The 13182-nt window shown below is 37.5% G+C and overlaps 1 protein-coding gene across 5 annotated transcripts in view; it reads left to right on the top strand.

Moving 5' to 3' along the window:
• Positions 1-13182, top strand: part of LOC124555780 (fibulin-1-like) — a 630166-nt gene that overhangs the window by 586254 nt on the left and 30730 nt on the right. For all 5 annotated transcript variants that reach the window (XM_047129834.1, XM_047129832.1, XM_047129833.1 and 2 more), the window contains 3 exons: positions 5035-5172; positions 9611-9765; positions 9915-10014. In XM_047129834.1, the coding sequence (XP_046985790.1) occupies positions 5035-5172; positions 9611-9765; positions 9915-10014 (393 nt within the window). The remainder of the gene's footprint in view (positions 1-5034; positions 5173-9610; positions 9766-9914; positions 10015-13182) is intronic.

Genomic DNA, 13182 nt, shown 5'->3' with positions numbered 1-13182 from the left:
ACAAGCCACTATCTGATGACCCTAGTTCTGTTAAATTCCTGGGAGTTTATTTAGACGAAAAGTTATCCTGGGGCCAACATGTAAACTATATTAGTAGTAAACTATCTAGAGTAATTTATTTATTGAGACAACTCAGAAATTGTGTACCTGAAACATACATCAGATCATCTTATTTTGCATTTTTCCAGTGTATAATATCCTATGGCATTATCTTGTGGGGTAACTGTAGTCATATACATGACATCCTATTATTGCAGAAGAAAGCCATTAGGATAATTACAAATTCTTCACATAAGGCTCACTGCAAACCCTTATTTACTAAACAAAAAATTATGACTGTAATAAACCTCTATATATACAATGTCTTAATCTTTACGAAGAAGAACCTACAAGATGTGAAACGTAGAGAAAATGTACATTGTTACAACACAAGAAGCATCAAACACATATACACGCCTTACCACAGACTATCAAAATCAATAAATAGCTATGAAGTCACAGGGCACAAGCTATTTAATAAGCTGCCACATGCCATACAGGATCTTCCTGAACATACATTCAAAGAAAGACTGCATGAATGGTTTATTGCCCACCCATTCTATGATATCAATGAATTCTTCAACTGTAAAATGCAGTAATCTAACAGATGACCCACTGTACATTGATTGTAATATAAGCTAAAATATTTAAGTAGTCAATACCTTATCACACTGTATTATAAATTGTAACTTCATTTGACGTTGTCAATTGCTGTAATGGCCTAAAGACAATAAAATCTTTATTATTATTATTATTATTATTATTATTATCATGGGTAAGGGTAATATTTGATATGTCATAGCAGTATACAAGCACCACAACTTATTACCTCTGTCATTTCTGGTGTCATAGCCCTTTTTTCTTATTGCTTATGTATTAATACTCTTCATTATCATCTTGTAGTGGGTATTTCTGTCATTTGTGAGTTGCTTTATTGTGGAGGCTTTCTACCTCTGCATCAGAATGTGGGTATGCTGGTGCATAGACTTGAATAATGTTTATGGAGTATATTTTGTTTGGTTTTAAAACAAGGCTTGTTATTCCATCTGTGATAGCTTCAATATCTATAATATTGTTTTTAATTTTCTTTTTCCTGCAGCTGAATTTTCTTCTTACTCTGAACCTCTGCAGTGAAACATATTCCCTGATTTTTAATTATGTTTGCTATTCACATTTTTCCACTCTTCTGGTATCCTAACTGCATTCCATTTCATGTTATTTAATTTCTCTTCCACCTCCATCAACCTATCTTAGGAAGCTGTATAGCTTTGCGCCGGCCGGAGTGGTCAAGCTGTTCTAGGCACTAAAGTCTGGAACAACGCGACCACTGCAGTCGCAGGTTCGAATCCTGCCTCAGGCATGGATGTGTGTGATGTCCTTAGGTTAGTTAGGTTTAAGTAGTACTAAGTTCTAGGGGACTGATGACCTCAAAAGTTAAGTCCCATAGTGCTCAGAGCCATTTTTTGTATAGCTCTGCAATTTTAAAAAGAAAACCAGCCTTTAGTAGTGATTCGATGCTGGTGTGGAGGCGTGCTCTCCTGGCCATTGTCAATTTTCGTGACTGGAGCCACCACTTCTCAGTCAAGTAGCTCCTAAATTTACCTCAAAAGGGCTGAGTGCAACCCACTTGCCAACAGTGATCGGCAGACCAGACAGTCACCTATACAAGTGCTAGCCAAGCCTAACTGTGCCTAACCTTGGTGATCTGACAAGAACTGGTGTTACCCCTGTGGTGAGGCCATTGGCCCCTACAGCTTAAGGAGAGGTGGTGGCAGTCATGCACTTATATATTTGTAAATCCATATCTCTGTCATTTTTTATTCAGTCTCACTGAAATTTGTACATGTATGTATAGGGATCCAATATGCTTTAAATAATTTTTATGGAATTGTTAATAACATTTTAAAACTGTGAGAGAATTTTGAATTTTTTAAGGTACACTTTTCAATTTTTTCTACGGTAAAGTAATCTAGACTATAAATATGCAATTAACTGCAGTAACTATTTGGTAGATTATTTCTATTGTTTTCTGCAATATTTTGGATTTGAACATTTTTTACAGACAAATTTTCCGTATATTATCAACCATAAAACTGTCAACATCTAGATTAAATTTTTCCCATTTAAATATTGCTTCCATGTAAAAGAATAGATGTGTCAAATTTCATCAAGATCCTTCCAATAGTTTCTGATATATGTGTTCCTGAAAGAAGCAAACCTTAAGTTGCAGAAAAATCATTTTAAGGTTTGGATGTAATGTTTGAAAATTTTTTAAATCGTGCCTTAGTTAAAACTGCCCATATCAATATTCCAGTTCTTCCTCATCATCTGTTGCAGCTCTTTTAGCTCCTCTCCTCCTTTGCCTAGCAGTTTTTTTTATATTCTGTACTGAAGTCTCTGCCGTTGTGATTCATTGCCTATCGATGATCTGCTCAGTGAAAACTCCAGGTGTAAAGCCCACCTTGCTGAGGATGTGAAGTCTTGCCACATTCCCATAACTGAATACTGCTACAGCTTCCAAAGCAGAAATCTTCACTACCAAATTGGAAACAAACACAGTCTTTGGACACATCTTCCAAATAAGACATTGAAAATTTCTTTTAGCTTCTGCGTATTGCCATCAGACAGCAGTTCTGGTGAATCCAGTGTATGAAAAGTTGGTTTAATGGCCATTGCAACCTCATAAGGAAGATTATTTTTATGGCTGTAACTTCCCCACTTTCCTTGCTTTTCATAAATTTGCACCATTCATTAGAATATAGGCCATGTTGAGGGTAGTGTCTGTCAGCAAGTAATGAAACCAAATGGCCCATAATGCCTTCCTCATACTGTCCAAATCTGTGAGGTTATTTCTAATTGCAGCACCATAATAGACGTGCAGGCTGTCAGTTCTTTTCTTTGGTAGTCTGCTTTTACCTCCCAGTTGCTTTCCATCCTCTAGTAGCTTGCCTTTATTCTCTGCAACAAGTCTTCTGAGTCATCCACCCATAACCTTCTGAATATGGCCTAAGCACTCTGGTTTTTTAGTAGTGCAGTCTTTTCCACAGGACTGACTTAACTTTGTGAGTTTCTTACCATTCTGTTTCTTTACCTACATCATTATATTTCTTGTGCAAGGCACTTGTGTTGACACTAATGACTGTTGAATCTCCATGCATTTTAGTATGCTCCCTTTTCATGCAGGACTGTCACAGGAAACTGCTATATCTTTGATATTAACTGCCACACAATTTTCTTGAATTGCCCCCTGGACTGCCATTTTCATGCTCTCTTCAGTTACTTCTGCAACTATGTTGAGGAGAATAGTGTTCATTGCTGTAAATTGTAGGGGAGGACCAGGCATGTTGATAATACCACATAACAGGTTTCCACCATATCTTCCAATCCCTATACATCTTAGTCCATAAAAAAATCCCATATTGGCTTCATATATTCTATTACTGGCCTTTGATGTCTTCAATGGTGTGCCAGCATCACATTTTTGACATAAAATGTGCAATGTGCAAAACCAAACCCTCCCTCTTTCCATCGTCCACAAAATTCATATTTAATCCACAAAAAGAGCACTTGCAGGCTTTTCTAAGTGCTTCTGCCACCAATTACAGATCCACAATTCTGAAACCTGTATTTCTGCTATGATTTGTTTCTTCTGATACAATACCTTTTCTAAGTTTTAGTTTAGATGCACTTGGAGACAAGCTAATGTCTGCATCTGCAGGCCTTACCATAACCTTAATGTAAGTTTTTCGCTTCATATTGGAAATATGGAACTTACTATATTTTTGAATACTTTACCAGGCCTAGGCAGTGTAAAAAACGATCAATTTATTCAACCATGCCCAAAGAATAAGGCAATAAATCCATCTTCACTCAGATTCCACCAAACAGCACAAAACTTGTTTACAATGCTCCACAGCCTTCTACAACACATTGCTTGTACCACAAAATGGCTCCACAGCACTCTGATGTTATATACAAAAAAACCACAGCCTTCTAAAGCTATATTTTCCAGGTTCACAGGCAAAACTGAACAAGAAAATTTTTCCTCCACAGGGTACCTTGAAAAGTGGGCATTGAACATTACACTGCTTATGATTTTAATTTTTTATACCATTTGTAGTTTGAATATCAAAAAAAATTTTGGGATAATAATCTATCTCGATTATATTTAGTTTCAAATAAGAAAATAAAAAGATCTGTGATTTTTTTCATGATTTCTGTCACCATCTCCCCTTAAGGTCTCTAAACAAAATGTATTTTAAGCAGCTGTGTTTATTAATCCATATTACATTTCATTTTGTGATACTTCTTGTTGAAAAATGTGGGTGCAGAGGACACAGTCTCCATGCAGTAAAGCAATTCCTGTAGTTCCTTACTTCACTTCCCTCAAATTTCTTTCACTTGGACCAGAATATCAACATCAGGTACTTTCACATGGCAGTAGGGTCTTAGACAACACTAACCAGGGTACATTATCCTGCCAGAACCTTAAAAGTTGCTCAGACTCGTGAACAGTTCTAAATTTCGAAATATTTTAGTTTGCATGCTAATTACAAATCAGCAGAGCCCTCATGCCTCCAGTCAGTAGTTCTATTTAGCAATTATTTGCTGTCTGTGTGAATTTTAAAGTATTCCAAACAAGAAGGTTGCAGACATTGATTCACCACACTGTGTGCATTGGCGAGCAGCCAATCAACATTTGTTCCATTCAGAGCATTTGTGCTCATAACTTTGTGTCATATATCAATGTATTTCATGAATGATTGTAGAGAAAGTTTTTGATGTATTGTGTTGTGTCTATAAAATTGAGAGATGCTTAATGTACTCACTATGTGTAAAATTATTGCATACGTAGAAATTTAAAAATGGCATAATTATACTGAAGTTGATCATAGGACAGCTTCAAATCCAGTAACAAAATATGTTTCTACTAACCTTACTATATTAGTACAAAGAAAATTAATAATATTTGAGATCACATACTGGACTTTTCAGACATAAATGAATGTGAGAATCCTGGTGCTTGCAAAAGAAATCAGCGCTGTGTGAACGAGATGGGCTCCTATAGGTGTGTCAATCTTCTCCACTGTGCTGAAGGATATGAGCTTAATCCAGAGGGAACACAGTGTTTCGGTAAGATACATTACAAAATAAAATTTAATTGTGGAAGTCATCAGTTAACACTCTTTGTGTTTATTTAATAATAGTTTACATTTGTTTGACCAGGACTGCCAAAATACCATTTTCTTTTAACATTAAAAAATTGTTCTTTTGTATCCAAAGCAAAATTTTTATGCCTTAACTACTACTTGCTTACTGCGTCCTATCCACTGGTGCATATAAATTCTATGACAAAAAAAAAAAGACACATCACAAAGGAATTATCTGGATGGGATGGAAATCAGGGATGTGATGTACATTTACAGACAAACAAATGATTACAATTTAAGAAAAATAGATTTATTCAAGAGAAAGAACTTCAAAAATTGAGCAAGTCGGTAACACATTGGTCCACTTCTGGCTCTTATGCAGGCAGCTGTTTGGCTTGGCATTGATTGGCAGAGTTGTTGCATATACCCTTAGGGATATCATGCCAAATTCTGTCCAATTGGTGCATTAGATTGTCAAATTCCCTACCCGGTTGGAGGTCTCTGCCCGTAATGCTCCAAACAGTGTCAATTGCAGAGAGATATGATGACTTTTCTGCACAAGGTAGGGTTTGGCAAGCACAAAGACAAGCAGTAAAAACCCTCATTGTGTGTGGGTGGTCATTACCTTGCAGAAATGTAAGCCCAGAATGGCTTACCATGAAGGGCAACAAAATAGGGTGTACAGTGTTGCTGTGCTGTAAGGCTACCATGGATGAAAACCAAATGGATCCTGCTAAGAAAAGGAATGACTCCCCAGACCATCACTCATGGTTGTCAGGCCATATGGGGAGCAATAGTCAGGTTGGTATCCTACCACTATCTGGGGCATCTGCAGACACATCTTTGCTGGTCATTGGGGCTCAGTTTGAAGCGGAACTCATCAATGAAAACAAGTTTAGTCCAGTCAGTGAGATACCAGGTCAAAGACATGTTTGGACAAGCCCCTGACAGCAGTGGGATGCCAACCTGACTGTTGCCCGCCATACAGCCTGGCAGCCAGGTGCAATGGTTTGTTGTGTCATTTCTTTTCACAGCTGGAGCCCTTTGTTTGTCATCTGAGCACCCTTACAACACAGTGGCATGTTGGTGATATTCTGTGACCTGTTTTGTTGCCCTTTGTGGCAAGCCATCCTGGGCTTACAATTCAGTAAGACAATGCCCGCTCGCACACGGCAAGAGTTTCTACTGCTTTTCTTCATGTTTGCCAAATCCAACCTTGGCCTGGAAGGTCACCAGATCGCTCCCCAACTAAGAACATTTGTAGCATTATGGACAGAGTCTTTCAACCAGCTTGGGACTCTGATGATCTAATGCACCAATTGGACAGAAATTGGAACACTACCCCCCAGGAGGACATCCACCAACATGATCAATCAATGCCAAGCTGAACAACTGCTTGCATAAAGGGCAGAGGTGGACCAACACATTATTGACTTGGTCAATTTGTTAAGCGCTTTCTCTTGAGTAAATCATCCCATTTTTCTGAAATTTTAATCATTTATTTGTCTGTATTTGTACATCACATCCATCTACTTCCATCAAATTCTGATAATTCCTTCATAGTGCGTCATTTTTTTTGTCTTAGTGCGTGTTTTACAGTATTTCATTGTAAGTTAAAGTACTATGAAATTTATAATGTGGAAGACACATTTGATGTCACATGTTTGTTGATTAAGTTTGTTTTGTTCCTCTTTTTCACCAAAGGAATTCAGCTTAACATATGAGTAAATGTTTGTACAGTAGCACTACTCAGGCTTGTCACTATGTAGAACCTACCAAAAGTTCTTCTGACAGATCAAGTTTACTTCATCGTGTAGATAAAGGAGTCATAGTTCATTGTAATTCTTTTGATATAGTATAACCTCTCCACACATACAGCTAGGTTTATCAACACTGTCAAATGAGACCTAATTGTAAGATGTGAAGACCCATCACAGTTGATAAATTACATCCCAAGGTAGTTTTATAATTACTCAAGTGCCAAATTTCAACTCATTGTATTTTTATAAAACTTGACATTATCAAACTTGTGGTGTATGTCATCTTAACTTTCAATATAAAATTTATTTGATCTGCAGATCTCAAGATCATTGACAGATCAGTAGAACCCATTCAGCTGTAATAAATTTTGGATCACTGTATTTTATTTGCTGAGAAGAATGCTGGTGTCATACTATCTAGGGCTCTGTCAGGCTGTCTAGGGCTTGCAGTCAGTTTCCAATCTAGCAATGATACACATTATGGGCAGTATATCAAGGTCTAATGTGACATCTGAAATTGTTAGGAAATGGCCTAGAACAATACACGATATTCTCAGTGAGAGGACCATATATTTGTAAATGGTCAGGTAAACAATTTTTTTGGTATATTAGTTTACACAATTGTTTATACTTTATGACTAAGGTTAAATGTTCTGATGACCTTAACCACTGAATGAAAAATAATTTCTATTTTGTGCAAAATTACAAAAATTGATCAAGTAACAAAACAGTTTGCTGGCAATTGGGAAAGAGCAAGGGTGCTGCTGACCACACATCCTCTCACCCATCATCAAACAGCTTGCAGTCAGTGGTATAGGGAAAGACAAAGTTGAAAGGGTTAATGGCACAATATCTTGTTTATACGACTGACGCCAAAAAAGCTCTTGACGATGATGAACCTTGTCATTAAATTACTTCAGATGATGTTACATAATGATTAATGTGTGTGAGAAAAACAAAAATAATCATAGATATATGTCAACATAACAAAAATTACTATGTATCATGCACATCACCAGAATTGTGTACCATCTACTCCTATTTTTTCTTTTCCATGCCCTCTGTAGTATATTACAATGACAAAGATGAAATTTCCTTATAATTAGGCAGTACAGTATCTTACATAAAGAGAGATGCATGAACTGTACTGATGATAAGGTACAACATATTTTCACATAAACATTAGTGGAGTAGCAAAACAGACAAAGGGATGAGATTTGCTGCCAAGGCAGTATAGTATTTGAAATAAACATTGGCCAGTTACATCTTACCCTCCATCACTAATGTAAATCATGGCAATGAATTTCAGTGTACTTACCAGTTGGTTGTATGGGATCAGCAGAGGAATATGGCTCAAGGAGGAGAAGTGAGAAAATTAAAAAATGGATGTATTGTGTTTGGATGTGTCCTTGAGAAAACCATTAATGAAATCAACTGATTTTGTGGTGTATGACCACTGACTGTCAAACATGTCCACAAATAATGGTGTACAATTTGCAACCATGTAACACTGCGTAAAAAAAAAAATCATAAAAAGATCCTAACTGATAGGGACCAGGAACAAGTGTCATGCCTTGTCAGTGACAGTTGATTTCTAACTCAGTCACAATTTCTGGTACTGATGAACGCAGTTGATCTCAACCAGTTTCTGAGCAACCACTGTGAAGGGAACTGCATGCAATGGTCATTTTGAGTTGGACATCTTGCAAAAAATTGTAGCTCTCAGTGTCAAATAAAGTTACTCATTTTCAATGGGCCAAACAACAAAGAAAATGGAAAGTAGCTAATTGGAAGTGTGTAATGTGGCCCATCAAGTCATGATTTTTTTTCCTTGTTTTCAAATGATGGAAATCACTGAGACGGCACTGACAGCCCAATGAGGCATTTAATCTGCAGTGTGTGGAGAGTGTCATTCAGGCCAGAAGTAGCTATGTGATGTTTTGGTATTTATTGTGGCATGATGTGAGCATGCTGATTTAGGTCACTGTGATCATGAACCAGGATGTTTATTTCAACATTTTCAGTGGCCAAGTATTGCCATTTCATCTCCATCTTTATGGTGAGTATCCTTTATTTCAGGATTACAACAGCCATGTTCATAGATCTGCACATGAAATGTAGCAGTGAACATGGCTGCAATTTAATGACTCTACAGTATATAATCATCAGTTGGTTGCTTCAGCTGGATAAGGAAGAAACTGGTGGATTCTATTTCTTGCTGAACTGGATTTTGTTCAAATGCATGTGAATTCCTAAGGGACCAAACTGCTGAGGTCATCAGCCCTAGACTTACACACTACTTAAACTAACTTATACTAAGAACAACACACACGCACGCGCGCGCGCGCACACACACACACACACACACACACACACACACACACACACACACACACATACACACACACGCCCGAGGGAGGACTCGAACCTCCGGCGGGAGGGGCCGCGCAGTCTGTGCAGGGCGCCTGTAACGCAGCCACTCTGCACGGCTTGCTGAAATGAGGTCATTATCAAGGCTAAAGGTGACGTTACCTGGTATTAGCATGATGTCTTCTGGGGTGACTAATTTTTGGTCTGGTTTGCATAGAAACTACTTTTTTATAGTAATTTACTAAATCTTCTATAATTATGAACATTACAAATTATCACATTGCTTTACAGACATTGATGAGTGTCTCCTCAACAAGCATGACTGTGGACCTACTCAAATATGTCAAAATACAGCTGGAGGATATGCATGCAAGTGCCCAAGTGGCTACACCATCTGGAGAAAGGAATGCCATGATATTGACGAGTGTAATCGCTATTCGGGACAGGTAATTTTTTTTTTTTTTTTTTAATTGTTATATGTAATTTTCTCACTTGATTTGTTTTGTTTTATAAGTCACAAATATCATATTTCAGAAGTATGTTAGTCATGTGAATTCAAAATGTTTTTAATTTTGATTGAATTTCCTGTGAGCAGGTATGTGCCAGAAATTCAGAATGTCGCAACACCCCAGGTTCTTACGATTGTATATGCAAGGAAGGATTTAGACAGGAACCAGGAGGAAGAACATGTTTAGGTAATTTTAACTGTTGTATAGTATGTGTCTTAGTACAAATTTTCTTTATGGCTTGTTAAATATCAGCATTTTATCAGTTTGTGTTATTTACAAATGAAGCCATGCAATTTTAGTGTGCAGAACTTAAGGATGAAAGTAAACTTTCACATGATGTGTCACTATGATAACATGGCTTGATGAAACTTGGACCATATGTGGAAATAACTTCTACAGTATAGTACAGAAGTTAGCTGAAAGAAATATGCAATGAGACAAACAGAAATTACACTTTTACTCAAAGACAATAATTTCACTAAAATCACTGCAATTTATGATGGTCCCAAGGACATTACAGAAGATGGGACATACATTCTTCTTAATAGGGTGTTTGATCACCACAGATGGAAATGCATGCTTTGCAACATGCTCCCATGGTGGCCAAAGGTTTGGTAAGGAGTTCTTGTGGTACGGCAGTCATTGCTCCACCAGTGTGGTTGACTCTGCTGGAAGGTCGTTGGTGCATGTGTCTTGCCAATGCATCACACACATTATTTATGAGATGTAAATTAGGGGAACAGGTAGGCCAGGCTGTTCACCAAATATACTCTCACTCCAAGAGCACCTCCACTTGTGCAGTTCGATACAGTCATGCACTGTCATCCATAAAAATGAAGTTAAGGTCAAATGAACCTATGAAGAGATACACATGAGGATGGAGTAAAGTATGACAACAACATTGTATGGTGAGTGTCACATGTTCAAAGATTTGTAGGTCAGTATGCCAATGCAGCATTATGCCTACCCACACCATAAAACATGGCCACCAAAGTGATCATGTTGGACAGTGTTCCTGGGTGCATTACATACCTGCATATGGTAAGAGGTAGGAACAGGTAGTACACAGAGGTGTGTTATCACACATGATCATTTTGGTGGCCCAGGTGTTGTGGTGTGGGGAGGCATAATGTTGCATAGGTGTACTGATATCTAAATCTTTGAGTATAATACAGTCACCAGTCCGTGTTATTGTAACACTGTAGTCTTTCCCCCAAGTTCATCTTTTCAGGGGTGCATTCAGCCCTCACTGCTTTTTATGGATGACAATGCAGGACCACATTGATCAGTGCAGGTGGAGAGCCTCTGGAACAAGAGGATATGCAGCAAATTGATAGGGCTGCCCATTCCCCTGACTTGAATCCCATAAAACACATGTGGAATGCATTTTGAAGACATATTGCAACAAGTTTCAAGCACCAATGACCACCCAGCAGTTGTCAGCTGCTCTCATGGAGGAATGGAATGCCCAATGACAATAACTCCTTACCAACCATGTGGCTAGCAAGGGAGCAGTTTGCAGAGCATGCATTGCTGTCCATGGTGGTCATTCACCTTATTAAAAACCATGTCCCATCTTTTTTAATGTCCAGGGGACCATCATGCAGTGACTGCACTGCAATTATTGACTTTGAGCAAAAGTGTCATCCCTGCTCCTCTGATTGTGTATTTCTTTCAGTTACCTTCTGTATTATAATGCAGCAGTCCTGTCTATATATGGACTAAGTGCCATCAAGCTACATTACTTTGCTGTGGGATATTATGCAAAAGTTACTTCCTTCCTTAAATTTTGCATGCCAGTGTATCTTAGTGTTGTGTATACTTGGTTATATCACGTTTGTGATGGTCATTGTAGAGGTATCTAATTTTACATACAATGAAATTAATTTAATATGCGTAAAAGTTAGCAAATTTTACAATAAGAAAATTTGTCATCTTTTTTCTATACAGAAATGTACATGTTAAATATTTTTTGTGTTTTGATTCCAAGATGCCCTGTGGTTTATGTTTTTGACTGATTCATCATACAATTGTTGTTCATAGAAAAAGGGAACTCACGAATAAAGAAAGAAACTTATGACATGAACATCTTATTGGCAACTTTTAAGCTGTTTGCAATGCTAACAGTAATTTCTTTAATGAAATGTTTGAGAATATTTTGATTCCAGGAGTAGTGAAGTGCTCTTGGAAAACCTTATCCAACAGTTACTGAATATGTAGGTCAATAGTGACATACTTAAAACTGATTTAAGTTTTATCACTTTGAGATTTCTTTCATATCTTAGTTGAGTACTTGAATGACAGTAAGCATGGGATTCAGGTGAATCATACCAAAAGAGGGAAGGGCACTTCATAGTAGTTCAAGCAAAACTGCTTGAATACTGCTCAGCAGTGTGGGGTCCGTACCAGATAGGGTTGATAGAAAAGATAGAGAAGATCCAACGGAGAGCAGCGTGCTTCATTACAGGATCATTTAGTAATCGCGAAAGCGTTACGTAGATGATAGATAAACTCCAGTGGAAGACTCTGCAGGAGAGACACTGAGTAGCTCGGTACGGGCTTTTGTTAAAGTTTCGAGAACATACCTTCACCGAAGAGTCAAGCAGCATATTGCTCCCTCCTATGTATATCTCGTGAGGAGACCATGAGGATAAGGTCAGAGAGATTAGAGCCCACACAGGGGCATACCAACAATCCTTCTTTCCACAAACAATATGAGACTGGAATAGAAGGGAGAACTGACAGAGGTACTCAGGGTACCCCCGCCACACACCATCAGGTGGCTTGTGGAGTATGGATGTAAATGTAGATGTAGATGTAGATGTACAAGACACACAAAGAGAAATTGGGAGCCTGACACTCTGGTAGTGGTCATGATATTGGTTGTAGTAATGTCTCACTGTTTGGTGTGTTTGGTGACTGCCAACACACTTCATATAACACACAGAACTAAATGCCAATTATAGAAAAAGTATTTGTGTAAAACATCTACTAGAAGAGTCATTTGTATAATGAAGAAATGTTTGAGAAACTGTAATTCATTTTTTTCTTTTATGTAGCAACTTTACTCTTTCATAAATGACAACTAAAAACTAAAGATGAATGACTATATAAACTCTGTTGCATTTATGTAGTTATTACTCATGGTGATACAAATAGTAGTTTTCAAAGACTATGGGTGAAGACATGCAAATCTTTATTACAATCAAATTACCATAACAAATTATATTTTCATGACCCTGAATGTGATAATTTAATGCCAGTACCTGTGTTAAATGTTGCCATTGTATAGTGTAATTATTGTATTCTTTTGACTGAAAGAGAGTAAATGTTTATCAAAAACTGTCAAGGGAA

Source organism: Schistocerca americana, chromosome X, assembly GCF_021461395.2.
Source record: "Schistocerca americana isolate TAMUIC-IGC-003095 chromosome X, iqSchAmer2.1, whole genome shotgun sequence".
Taxonomy (NCBI): Eukaryota; Metazoa; Arthropoda; class Insecta; order Orthoptera; family Acrididae; genus Schistocerca; species Schistocerca americana.
The sequence above is the reverse complement of the archived record's forward strand: the minus strand, read 5'-3'. Positions and strand labels throughout refer to the sequence as shown.